The sequence below is a fragment of the Triturus cristatus genome, chromosome 3_1, assembly GCF_964204655.1.
Source record: "Triturus cristatus chromosome 3_1, aTriCri1.1, whole genome shotgun sequence".
Classification (NCBI taxonomy): domain Eukaryota; kingdom Metazoa; phylum Chordata; class Amphibia; order Caudata; family Salamandridae; genus Triturus; species Triturus cristatus.
In genome coordinates, this window is record NC_140583.1 from 896,630,682 (window position 1) to 896,645,073 (window position 14,392).

A 14,392-nucleotide genomic window follows, 5' to 3' on the forward strand; every position below is an offset into this window, starting at 1 on the left:
GTTGAGTGCTGTGTCTTGTTAGAAAGGATGGAAAGGCAAATTGAAATTCTATCAGACATTTCATTTGACGTTGTGAAAGAATCTGCTTTTTCTGGAGGAGCTTCTTTGGCAGCCAGGTGTAATTTTGTTGAAGGGCTGGTTTACAAATGCAGCACAAAGATCTTCTGCTCATCATATGTCTTTTGAAGGAACCTGTTTATTTGGAAATAAAGTTGAAGCAAGGATTAATTGACTTTTAAATAAAGGAAGTCTTGTTCATCCATCAGGGATCATCAAAAAGTCAATGCTCTTTTTTTTGCTCCAGGAGGGAAATATTTCAGGCAACCTTCCAGAAGGTAGATGTAGGTCCTGTGAGAAAGGTTTCTCTCACATGTACGCCTATAAACAAAAGCAGTCTTTATGAGAACCAGCAGGGGTCCTGACTAAGCCAAGGATGACCCGCTTACCAGAGGAATCTTGAATATAGCCATACAGGGAAGATGGGGAAAAATCTAAATTTGTCTCTCGGGTGCTGCAGATAATCAAGGAGGGTTGTCAGATTGAGATTGATTCCCTTCACTGGATTCAGTGTTAAAGAAGACTCCTTGAACTGAATGTCAAGTAAAGAATGAAACTTTTTTCAAACAATTCAGGACCAGCAGAAGAAAACAAACAGTATTCCCAGTTCCTCATACATATAATGGGAAGGAAGTATACTCTTTCTTGTTTCAAAGATATCAGAAACATACAGGAGCATGATGGATTTAAAAATGTCAACAATTGTGTAAATGAGATCTTCTTTAAGATGGAAACTCTTCATAAAATTATCCCATTGATCCCAGCTAGGGGATTTATGGGGATATGGCGATAATAGACCTGATAGATACCTATTCCCATTTCCAGTATATCAACAAGACTACCTGAGGCTCTTTGTCTATGAGAATCACTTTCAGTTCCAGGTTCTTCCACTTGGGCTTTCCCTACTTGACAATTTGCTTATTCATGGTTCTCCAAAGATCCAAAAATGTCTGTACCTAATCTGTTCATGTCTTAAGAAACATGGATTTCTTCTCAACATTCCTAAATATCAGATGACACTTGCTTGAGACTTGACATTCATAGGAGCACGTTTCCGGATGGATATAGACATGGTCTTTCTTCAAGAAACCAGGGAATTGAAGATCTAACAGTTGTTGACTTCACAGTTAGAACACAAAAAGCACAGGCTAGAATGTGGCTAAGAGTGGAGGGGCTCAAGCCATCATGTATATTCATTGTACCATAGCCTGCTTCTATTTTAGCTCATGTTGAAGCACCTTCATACCATTTGGATACTGCTATCTGAAGATTATGAAGATCTAATTCTATTACCACTGAACGTCAGGGCATCTCTAAGTTGTTTGCTGGGTTCTTTACATCTTCAAAAAGTCTTTCTAGAATCCAAGTCCTTCAAAGATTATGATAGTTGCCAGTTTTCTAGGTTGGGGTGTTTCCCTGGAGAACATGAACTCAGAGCTGCTGATCACTGATGGAGACTAAGCATTCTTCAATTGAGAGTGTTTACAGCAGTCCTAAAACTTGCATTGTATTTCCAGACTCACTTTCTGAATCCTATGTGTTAGTGAGGTTTTATAATATAGTGACAGTGCCACACAAAATCACCAAGGGGCATATATGCCAATGTCTTGGGGATTCTGGAGGGATACATGGGTCATTGGACAGAACTTGGTTCCGGCGGCAGGAGTAGGTCATACAGCACAGTGATGCTGATTTTAGTGCACCACACCAACAGGTGTCACAGCTCTGCCGGACACTGTTGAAGCCTGGCTAGTAGAGCTTGTTGATTCTTCTTGAAATTTCTTAGGTACATGTGGTAGGTAGATTGATCCTCCACTACCACGGTGTGTAGATAGTTTACACATGGTCCTGATGAATTGCCGTTAGATCCATAGGACGATTTAGGCAAGAAACATGTTGACCCCTTTAGAGTAGAGCACTAGGATCTGGAAACATTACATTCAGATAAGTTGCCATTCTTCCTATCAGGTGGGAGCCATCTTATTAAAATTGCTTTCGGACTACCCAACCTGCTTTTAGCCCACACTTTCCCTACACTACATCTAAACTTTCCTAGGCCCCTTACTCACACCTCACCAAACGGCAGGAACAAAAGATCTCCGCTAAAGAGACCCTCATTGGGTGCCTATTGGGTATTGTAGCGCCGACCTGACGAGGAGCAGACCCAAAGATGAAGCATGACACCTAGCCGGCTGGGTGAGTGACGGCCCTAGTTCCAAAGGGATAATTCCCCCACCTCACTCCATGATATAGGACTACATTATCCTATATGCACCTCTCTCCACTACAAACCCTTTTTGACCCACTCAGGAACTGCATACCATTTCTTGTTTCATTGGACAAAACAACACCTGTTGTCCTTAACCCCTTCCCCGCTCATGACGGAACCGTTCCGTCATGAGCCACGGTTGCCGTGTGCTCATGACGGAACGGTTCCGTCATGACACTCCCGTTGGCGGCCGCTCCGCCTACGCGGCGCTGTTTCCCCGCCTGTGCGAGGGGACAACGCAAATGGGCGGAGTCATGACGGAACCGTTCCGTCATGAGCACAGCTCAACTGTGGCTCATGACGGAACGGCTCCGTCATGAGCACAGGCCCACCGCGCTGCCCCCCTGCCCCCCCCAGCGCTGCAGCGGAATGTCCGCAGCAGCGAAGGGGTTAAAGTTTGTTCATATTAAGGGGCCCTATAACTTATAAGTAGATCTTATGGGCAGGAGTTTTCCTGCATCCCAGAATATAGTCTTGTCCTCCTTCACCTTTCAGGAAATCTGCAGGAGGTTCAGGAACCTATTCATCAATTTTTTGCACCTCAAGAGAGTGCTCAAGTTCCTCTTTTTGGCATCTGACAGCATATAGTTGGAGCTTGAGGGATGGATGTGTTACTAGTAAAATAGCTTCAGGAATTCGTTTGTGCTTTTCCTGTCATTCCCAAATTGCTAACTAGGATTGAATGGGAGCAAAGGGATGTAATTGTAGTTGTTCCATTCTCGACCCTGCGGTCATCGTATCCACTCCTCTTATCTATCTTTGTGCCCTCTAAAGAGACTACTGAAAACAACTTTCCATCTTTATCCAATAGGGTTACCAATTCCACAGAGGTTGTCATTTTTGGTATGGAATTTGAGAGGAGGGGTTTGCAGAAACATGGGCCTTCTCCCTCACCTAGCCAAAGCCATTCACAATTTTTAAAGGACTTTCACCTATAAGTCATTTCAGAACCAATGTGATGTGCATCGCTTTTCTACTTTGGAGTGTGAGGTTCTAGCTAGTCTCCTATTTCTTTGGGATGGCTTCAGTCTCAACCATTGCATCTCTACTCTCTCTGAAAGAACAGTGAGCAGCCAACAGAACATTGAGAGGGCCTTGAGGCTCTTTGGGGGATGAGTAAAGTTGCCTTAATGACTTTTGAAAAGTTTTTTTTTGCGTGTCCTTTGTTTATGCCTGGTTCTTCTTGTTGGAATTTGACATTGGTCTAAAAAGCTTCAAAGTCAGTGTTGGGAAGTGGTTAATTAGTAGTAATAAGTAGGGACCTACAACTCGTAATAATGCCACAAACACAATTAAAGATTCAGTAAAAATTATTCCCTTGCTCAACACTTGGTAGCTGGCAACAAGCAGGCAAGATTAACTTAGGAGACAGGTGAACAAATCATTTAAAAACATCAATGCATTAAATAAGTAATACATAACACACAAAAAAATCCAACATCAATTTATATGCAAAGGTTATATGGTTATGAACAAATAGGCACCAAGATGGCAACAATCGAATGTAGGGAACCAGAGATATGAATTGTTAAAGATTAAAAGTAAAACTAGCGCTTAGAAGCAAATAGTGCTCAAATGGCTAAAAAAGGTTCAGCTGGACCAGGACATAGTACAAAGTTCAGGCCACCCACAATGAACCTTTTTACACTTACTTCCAGAAGTGTTTCTTGATGCAGGAAAGTTTTCCACAGCAACAGCCAAGGATTTAAATGTGCTGGCTTGACTTGTGGGATCTGGGACTACACCTCCTGCAATGCACCTGATCACCTTATGGAGCTTTTTACAAAAGTTGCTCCAACCTTCTCCAAACTTATGGACCGTCTTTCTGAAGTTCCTCTTGTGGGTTCAAAGTGTGTAATGTATACAAAGGCTATTGAGAAAAGTGTTTTCTCATGCCCAAAGGGTAGAGAGGATTATAGGTCAGAGTAACACCTCCCAGTATAAACAGTTACACAAATAATTTTACTCCAACTAACCATTCAATGGTCACTATTGTCACACGTAGATGGAATGATATGAAGAACAAGGGAACTTATAACTTCACCACTAGGTGAGCAAGGAAGCAATTCCTTTTAGTTTAGGTACCCTCACACACCCTAGTGGTGTCATGCTTCATCATCGGGTCACCCCGACGCCTAAAAGTCGGGGTGGGCTCAACCACAGTGTTGGGAGCTCTTTGAAGAAATTACAGACCAGGGAGGCTATAAGATTAAAAAACCTCAGGCAGATCCCCAGTTTTCCTTTATTTTTGGGTCTGTCTGGGTTAATTAAAATTAATAAAAGTAGGGGTATATATAGGAGTGTTATGGTCCTATGACCCTAGTGCCAACATGTTTCAGTCCAATTATGGCCGTTAAGGTCCAGGACTTTCTTCAGGGCAAAAGAGGCCACCCTGGGATTCAGAAGGGGGAATTCCCTATTCTGTTTTATTAGGAACAAGGGTAGAGTAGCTACTCCTTGTATGCGCGACTGATCTATTAATCTGTCTTGCGTCGTAAATCCATCTGTAAAAGAGAACACAAAGAAACAAACATCCAACTTATACAGATCGGTTTTCATAAGGGTATTTCCAAAGTGAAGTGTCTCAAAATCGTGCTTGGAATTTAAAGCCACATCTATACGTGCCAGGTGGTCAAAAAGGCATAGTAGTGTGCAGCTATATCCACATATGTGCCACTCAAAAATTGTATCGGTACACAATTAATCAGCGTGTCAGATATATTGTGCGGTGGCGAATTTGCTCGCATTCTACCTGAAACCAATTGTCAATTAGTGGATACTATCAATGAAAAGAAACTCTCATAGAATCCTCCCACACACATCATTCTCACCGTATCTGTGATTCAACACAGAAATTAAAAGCATGCGTGACAATTAAAAACACCTATGGGTAACAGTGAAAGTATCACTCGCACCTGCATACTTTCTTACCCGGACTTCGGATGATTGTCGTTTCACAGGGGATGGAAGGGCTAATGTAGTAGCTCTGTAGTCACACCCTAACATAGACCCCAGAGAATGAATATGAAGAGGAGGAAATTGTAAAAATACCGTATTCGAGCATAAGAGTCAGAATGTATTTAAAGCAGATTCCTTCTCCAATTGGGGCCCGTATCCTGAGCTACTAGTCTTAAGATCCCAAACTTACTTCGTCAAGAGTCCTGCTCCGCTTGCCAACCGATCCCCGGCGTTTAGCGCCATGTTACGTGGATCGGTAAGTTTATACTTCCGCATTGGTTAAGCGAAGAGCTGGATTGGTGACAGCGGGCATGTGATCAGTGACGTTGACAGATAGAGTAATGATCGGGATAGGTCAATCAAACTCTGTGACCCGTGACGTCAGTAAATAGAAGCGCGAGTATATAGGCATGGAAAACGTAAAGTTACGTAACCAACAAGACAGAAAATGAAATGTACTTAATGTGTTTATTCATATTTACACCTGTTTTTATAAAGATGAATTGTATGTAGTGTCCATATCTGGAGCTCATACCCTTCCGTTACATGTAGTTACTGAAGGACACGTGATCACAAGCGTGTGTATATAGTCCTATCAGGATCGTGGGAGATTGTAGTCACCAATCCCTTCGACTCCTGGGAGATGTAGTATATAAACGTAATGATAGCGATATAACTACTGACTGATTGAGTAAATGATCACCGCTTGTCGTCCTTCCTGATTTCATCTTTTATTAAAAAGGTTTTTTAGGTATTGAGAGTATTATTTACACTAGAAGCACAAGATGTTACTTCGGGGAGATAAGGTAGCTGTGATAATTACCTATGGGTATCTCACGTATAGAAGAAAGTGAACCCTTAAAGGAGTGTGATATATGTATGTCATGAATATTAGGGTTTGTTAATGATGATAGTAAGTGAAGCATAGTCTCCATTGAGGGATAATAACGCGTGGTGGACTCCCACACGTTTATTGGTCACTACTAAAAGTACAGACAGTGGTCATGAAGAGGGAGATAATTGATCTACCTGTTTAGTTGGTTCCAGGGTATGTAATCGTTGAGACCCTTCTCATAGGTCTTCAAGCGATAAACCCATCGTTGTTCACGCTCTAAGAGTTTTTGCTGTAGGTTCCCCGTGATTGTGACCTTTTCCAGTACTGTCCACTTCAGCTCTGTATCCTTATGGTTTTTTTCATGATAATGGGCTGTTAGCCTAGTCGCTGTGACTGCTCTGCGTATGGTGCTTCTATGTTCGCTGATGTGAACTTTGATCTTACGACTAGTCATACCTATATACATCAGTTCACACGGGCATTTTATCATATAAATCACGGATTCAGAGTTACAGTTTGTATGTGACCTCTGTTCCCATGGAGAATTTAAGCCCAGATCCAATGTTTTGGTGTGTTCTGTAAATGGACAGGCTACACATGATCCACAAGGGTAATGTCCTACAACAGGCGGTAAACCCCATAATGTCTGCTGATTAGTTGGTTTAGGTGTAAAAGTGTTGGTATGTACCAGGGCATTCCTCAAATTAGAATTTTTTCTAAATGAGAACATAGGTTTCTCAAATGATAACCTGTTAGATGTCAATATTGACCATTTCTTGTTTATTATTTTTTTCAGGTCATTAGACGAGGAGTTATATGTTGTTACACATATAAGTTGATCTGGTTGCTCTTTTGTATATGTTTCTAAAAGAGCTTCTCGTGGTGTATTACGAGCTCTTTTGTTTGCTCTTTCTATGATCTTATTAGGGTACATTTTTTGTTGGAGTTTGTTACTCAGAACAGCTGCCTCTTTTTTGTATGTCTGGATGTTGGAACAGTTTCTGCGTATCCTCAAGAATTGCCCTACTGGGAGATTCTCTCTTAAGGACCGCAGGTGGGCACTGTCTAATCTTAATAAACTGTTCCTGTCCGTAGGTTTAGTATACAGGGAGCTTTCAAGAGTACCATCTTTGGCTGTGAATGTAACATCCAAAACTGCCCGCTGTGACCAATCCAGCTCTTCGCTTACCAATGCGGAAGTATAAACTTACCGATCCACGTAACATGGCGCTAAACGCCGGGGATCGGGTCCAAGTAGGTTGGCAAGCGGAGCAGGACTCTTGACGAAGTAAGTTTGGGACCTTAGGACTAGTAGCTCAGGATACGGGCCCCAATTGGAGAAGGAATCTGCTTTAAATACATTCTGACTCTTATGCTCGAATACGGTATTTTTACAATTTCCTCCTCTTCATATTCATTCTCTGGGGTCTATGTTAGGGTGTGACTACAGAGCTACTCCATTAGCCCTTCCATCCCCTGAGAAATGACAATCATCCGAAGTCCGGGTAAGAAAGTATGCAGGTGCGAGTGATACTTTCACTGTTACCCATAGGTGTTTTTAATTGTCACGCATGCTTTTAATTTCTGTGTTGAATTACAGATACGGTGAGAATGATGTGTGTGGGAGGATTCTATGAGAGTTTCTTTTCATTGATAGTATCCACTAATTGACAATTGGTTTCAGGTAGAATGCGAGCAAATTCGCCACCGCACAATATATCTGACACGCTGATTAATTGTGTACAGATCCAATTTTTGAGTGGCACATATGTGGATATAGCTGCACACTACTATGCCTTTTTGACCACCTGGCACGTATAGATGTGGCTTTGCATTCCAAGCACGATTTCGAGACACTTCACTTTGGAAATACCCTTATGAAAACCGATCTGTATAAGTTGGATGTTTGTTTCTTTGTGTTCTCTTTTACAGATGGATTTACGACGCAAGACAGATTAATAGATCAGTCGCGCATACAAGGAGTAGCTACTCTACCCTTGTTCCTAATAAAACAGAATAGGGAATTCCCCCTTCTGAATCCCAGGGTGGCCTCTTTTGCCCTGAAGAAAGTCCTGGACCTTAACGGCCATAATTGGACTGAAACATGTTGGCACTAGGGTCATAGGACCATAACACTCCTATATATACCCCTACTTTTATTAATTTTAATTAACCCAGACAGACCCAAAAATAAAGGGAAACTGGGGATCTGCCTGAGGTTTTTTAATCTTATAGCCTCCCTGGTCTGTAATTTCTTCAAAGAGCTCCCAACACTGTGGTTGAGCCCACCCCGACTTTTAGGCGTCGGGGTGACCCGATGATGAAGCATGACACCACTAGGGTGTGTGAGGGTACCTAAACTAAAAGGAATTGCTTCCTTGCTCACCTAGTGGTGAAGTTATAAGTTCCCTTGTTCTTCATATCATTCCATCTACGTGTGACAATAGTGACCATTGAATGGTTAGTTGGAGTAAAATTATTTGTGTAACTTCAAAGTGTGTAAAACACCAATCAAAGGTTCTAGAAGATCTGCGATGGCCTTTGAGATGTTTGGACCACAATTTCCACAATGTACCTATACAAGTCCTTAAAAGTCCACTAGACACTCTCCAACATGGGGACTTCTTGGTAGAGATGGTGCAGGTGGGCTCTGTTACCCTGTAGCTTTCAGGGATTCTACTTCTCAATCCTTGGAAGCCAGGCAAAGTCCTTAGGGCAGTAGTTCCAGATTGTGCAGCTAGTGCAGTCCTTCCGGTGCGTTCCAGCAGGGCGGTCCTTCTCCCTGTTGTTTCAGGCAGCAGATATGAGTTGCTTGGCAACCCTCCCATATTCATTCAGTGTTCTTGGGCATCAAGCAAAGTGGCACCCCTTACCAATGGGATGAGCCTGTGCTACCCTAAAGTGCAATTCTCCCATTGAAGACCAGTTTGGCTATTCCAACCGAATCCTCCGTTTTGTTTCTGCAGCTGTAGTTCTCCTCCCACAAGAAATCCTTTGTCTCTCTAGCAGGCTACTTCACACCTCATTATAACAGCCTGGCAGAGGCTGGCAAATCAGGAGAGGGCAGTTGGAAGGCTGGATTTTGGCTGACAGAAAAGAAAATTCTATAACTTATTTTCTGTAATAGTTATTACAAATCTAACAGTGGCAAGTTTTTGGATGTATCATAACTATCATTTTGAGCCTTCGAATGACACTACAACATTCAAATAAAATATTTCCATGTTAGCCTATGTAGCTAGTTTTCTACAATGGAGGAAAAGGAAATTGGCAGTTTTTCTCTCACAATGGCTAATAAAACATATTTTATAATGCCCTGCTTGTAATTACTCCTCGGGCACCAATTGGAGGCCTTAGGGGTTGCCCCCCCTTTTGCTTCTGGTACCTTCCCCATAGGCCAAGGGGTCCCACAAGGCTCGTCCCTGAGCCCTCTGATCTTTAATCTCTATGTTCAACCTCTGGCGGGGGTAGCCAGGAGCAGAGGGCTGACCATGGTCTCTTATGCCGACGATACTCAGTTGGTGGTGGCTCTCTTGAGTGACCCCGAGCAGGACGCCAGCAAATTTCAGGGCAACCTCTCAGTGGTTGCCGGGTGGATGACCGCCAACTGTCTTCAACTGAATAGCAACAAGTCAGAAGTGTTGTTGGTGGGAGGGAACCATGATTGTTGGAGTGAGCTGTGGTGGCCCAAGAGCTTAGGTACGGCTCCCATCGCTAAGCCTGTAGTGAAGAACCTGAGGGGTCTGGATGGACAACTCACTTAATTTTCATATTCAGACAAAAAAGGTGGCAGGAACATGTTTCGGTTTGTTGCGCGGACTCAAATCTATCCTGGCCTTCTCTGATGCTACGAGGCAGGTCATTATTCAGGCCCTAATCTTGTCTAGGCTCGACCTTGCTTGCTCGCTGTATTCGGGAGCTAATAAAGCTGAAATACAGAGGCTACAGAGAGTCCAGAACACGGCCGCAAGATCTCTTTTGGGCTTGCGCAGAACTTGCACGGTGACTAGCACTTTTCGTCGCCCCCATTGGTTTTCTGTGACCAGGCGAATTGAGTTTAAGGCACTGTGTATTGCCTTTAAAATTTTGAAATCGGCATCCCCACAAATTCTGTCTGACCTTCTTTTACCTTACACCCCTACACGATCACTTCGATCCATGGGACAATGTCTGGTAGTGATCCCCCGGGTGAGAAGAGTCCGTGCAGGCGGGCGCTCTTTTCGTAATAGAGCTGCCATTCTGTGGAACTCTTTGCCGGCCCACATTTGTGGGCTTACTAACTTTCTTCACTTTCAATCAATCAAATAATTTGTAAAGTGCACTACTTACCCGCAAGGGTTTCAAGGCGCTGAGGGTGGGGAGTGGGGGGGTGCTGTTGCTACTGGTCAAACAGCCAGGTCTTGAGTCATCTCCTGAAGGTTAGAAGATCTTCGGTTTGTCGTAGGTTGAGGGGGAGGGTGTTCCAGGTCTTGGCAGCACTGTGGGAGAAGGATCTGCCTCCGGCTTTGGTTCTACGGATGCGTGGGACGGTAGCCAAGGAGAGGTCTGCGGAGCGGAGTTTCCTGTTGGGTACGTAGAAGGAGAGTCGACTGTTGAGATAGGCTGGGTCGGTCTTGTGGAGTGCCTTGTGTGTGTGGATCAGGAGCTTGAAGGAGGTTCTTTTGTCGACGGGGAGCCAGTGCAGGTTCCTTAGGTGGGGGGTGATGTGGTCGCGGCGCGGGACATCGAGGATCAGGCGTGCAGAGGCATTCTGGATTCTTTGCAGTCTGTTGATGAGCTTGGTAGGGGCTCCGGTGTAAAGGGTGTTTCCGTAGTCGAGTCTGCTGCTGACTAGGGCCTGGGTGACTGTTTTCCTTGTGTCTGTCGGGATCCATCTCTGGATCTTTAGGAAAGCCATTAAGACATTCCTGTTTCCTCCCTTGTAGGCCTCTGGCGCTTTTGTGTGTGCTGCCTTCTTGTTGCCTAGCGCCGGGATGCCTCTTAGCTGAGGCAGCTGCCCCTCAAGTCTCCTAACTACTATTTCTCTCATGCATTTCTTTTTTTATGGCACCACTCATACCAGTGTAAGGTGTCAGAGCACTTTACATCACATACACTTTACACAGAAACAATGAATCATAAGTGTGTAAATCAGTGTGTAGGAAATGTTACATCACAGAGAGGACTAAAAGGTGTAGGTGTCACAAGTCATCCTGCTTGTAGACTATAGTTTAAGAGTGCTTGGTCTAGAGAAGCACAAACTCAGAATTTAAAATGTATCACCATGGTTAGGGGTTGGCTTAACTAATAAGAATTGATTTCCATCCAAGTGAACAAAATCATAATGCTCTAATCTATACCTTGCAGTTTCATGTAGCTCTTGGTGACAGTTAATAGCTCATTGTTCTATATTAGGATTTATAATTATGAACTGCAGGTACCAAAGGGGCTCTCTGACAGAAGCAGTAACACACTGACCTATTTATATTGTATGCATTTTTTGATCTGCATGGTACACATGCTTTGCAGCAGGCATTTTAGCCCCCTGCGCTACTTTATGCTGAGTCAAAACTTCCACTTGACAAAACTAGATCTCTCTGCAGCAAGTCTATTAATCACCAGAATTATCTTGAAATTTTTATGGTTGCCTGAAAATTGCTGGAGTAAAGGAACACAGCAGCAGCTGCTTTTAAAACCATATTGTATTTGAAAACACGGCGCCCCACCCCCCCTAAAGTCAGCCCGCGGCACGGTGGCACCGATCGCACCTCCCTGGAGCTGCCCTGATGTTGGTTAAAACACATTTTGTCATGTAAAGAGCAATTTGTACAATTTACATTACAAGAGTAGAAAAGTTTTTATATTTATTATAATTCTTTTTATTTTTTATTGGGAATCACAGAAAACCACACAAAAAACGAGATTGTTTGCTTCTGAAACAAAAAAGAGAAGAAACAATTTGTGCATATACTAATGCAGCCTATTTTTTCCAGAGAAGCAGCTCAGAAAATTCCCTTGTTGCAATGGATTTTTCTGGTAAAAGAAGTCGTGTGATAGAAAATCCATCTGAAGCACTTTCTGTTGCAGTCCAAGAAGGTTTATTGTGGCGGGTAATCTTTGTTTTATGTCTATTTTTATTTCTTTATTATTTTTCCTTTGTTTCAGTTTGTGTTACACAGAACCATTAAATGTATTTTCTTTTATAGAGGAAAAGCTGCCCACGTCTAAATATGCATGGTATCCCAGCAACATCTCAAAGTTCAACAACAAACATAGGTACAGTACATCCCATAAAAAAGATTTCATGAATTTACAATGATTTTGAAACAAAAAAGTTATCATTACTAATCATTATGCATTATCGTTGGATGTAATTGTGAAATGCAGAATACAGTTGGTTACAAGACTAGGGATTGAAGGATTGAAGAAAAAAACATATATAAATATTTACACACATCACTTACATTTTAGAGCATTATGAATAGATCACAAAACGTTGAACCTTTTTATATCACACTGGATACACCTGTTGTAGTCCTTTTCTTTGTACGAAATCGGGCCCATAAAGCGCTATCTGATTAATCAAAATCCATGACTGAGGCTAATCATCAAATAAATACATTTACATAAAGTGAAGCACATTAGGCTTTACAGGGAGACAGAGAGTGATTTAGTTTTCAACTTGTTAAGGTTTATTAAAAGATTAAAAGTTTACAAAGTCAAAGCCTTTAGACCTGGCATCCTTGGAGTGGTTTAGGCTCTAACGTTTTGCCCACAGACCTCCTATTTGCTCACATAGTTTTTGCTGGCTTTAGGACTCGGTGCACTTTGCAACTGCTAACCAGTGCTAAACTGCTTGTGCTCTCTCCATAGAACATGGACAAATTGGCCTATACTCAATTGGCCTACTTAATTTACTTTTGAGTCCCTAGTAGTGTGGCACTACCTATGCCCAGGGCCTGTAAATGTAATGCTGCTAGTAGGCAAGCAGCACTGATTGTGCAACCCACTTAGATAGTACTTTAAACATATCTCAGGCCTGCCCTTGTAGCCTGTGTGTACAGTTTTAAACTGCCATGTCGAATTGGCATAATAAACCTTTTGCCAGGCCCAAAACATCCTTTTTAATACACATAGGCCCTGGATAGCCTAGATGGCAGGGTTCCTTGTATTTAAAATGTTAGACATGCACTTTGAAGCTTTGCATGTCCTGGTAGTGAATAACTCTCAATTCATATTTCATTATTGTAAGGTCTACCTCTCCCATAGGATAACATTAGAGTTACCGCATTACATTTAATACTCTGTAATTTCCAAATGGGAACAGGTAACCAGTTCATGTTTGGTGTCATCCTAACTTATGATGAAGTCAGATTTTAAATTACAATTTTGAAAATGCCACTTTTAGAAAGTTGTCATTTTCCTGACTTACCCATTTGGTGCCTGTAGCCTGTCTCTAGGTCACATGACTGGGTATAGTTAACAGCTGGGCTTTGTGTGTTCCTCCCAGACAGCCACAAACAATAGGGAGCTTAGGTGTGCCTGGATGGGCCATCACTGACAGAACGGGAGGGCACATGCATACTTTGTGTCCTGTTTCCGCACAAAGGGCTGCATATCACTTGTAGTTAGTATGAGGCCAGGGCTCGAAAGGTAGGGCACCCGTGCACTTCAAAGACCTGCCTCTAGAAGCTTCTATCCCACTTCAAAGGCACAACTAGGTATAAATATTGGATCTTAGACACCAACTTTTCGGTATACTCCTGGATCTGTGCATAGAAGGATTCCTGAGCTGCTCTGAAGGGCTGCTGCCCTGTTGTACTGATTTGCTGCCTGCTTCCCTCTTTTCTGGATGAGAAGGACTGGCCTGCATCTGTTGTACCTAGGACCCCAAAGTGACTTCAAGGGTGTTAATTCTGTCATCCTTAGGGTGGTGTTCTCTCGAACATTTTGCCTGCTTACCTCTTCTTTCTGTTGTATCTTTTTGGTGTCCTTAGGACTATGAGCACTTTATTACTGCTAATCAGTGACAAAGGGCCTGTGCTTCTCCCTAAACATTAAACATCGGTGTACACACAATTGACATATTTAGTTTACTTATGAGTCCCTTGTAAAGTGGTATACCATATACCCAGGGCCTGTAATCTAAATGCTACTGGTGGTGTCACTCACACAAGTAGCTTTCAAACCTCTCTCAGGCCCGCCATTGCAAGGCCTGTGTGTGCAGTTTACTGCCAATACAATGTGACAGTTAAAATCACTTGCCAAGCCTTGGCTCGCCTTTTATTATACAT

The 14,392-nt window shown here is 42.7% G+C and overlaps 1 protein-coding gene across 1 annotated transcript in view; it reads left to right on the forward strand.

Moving 5' to 3' along the window:
• The window catches only part of GRB14 (growth factor receptor bound protein 14), a 681,395-nt gene that overhangs the window by 555,458 nt on the left and 111,545 nt on the right, over positions 1–14,392 (forward strand). Inside the window, exons 9-10 of the mRNA XM_085645413.1 lie at positions 12,092–12,208; positions 12,305–12,374. Of these exons, the coding sequence (XP_085501539.1) occupies positions 12,092–12,208; positions 12,305–12,374 (187 nt within the window). The remainder of the gene's footprint in view (positions 1–12,091; positions 12,209–12,304; positions 12,375–14,392) is intronic.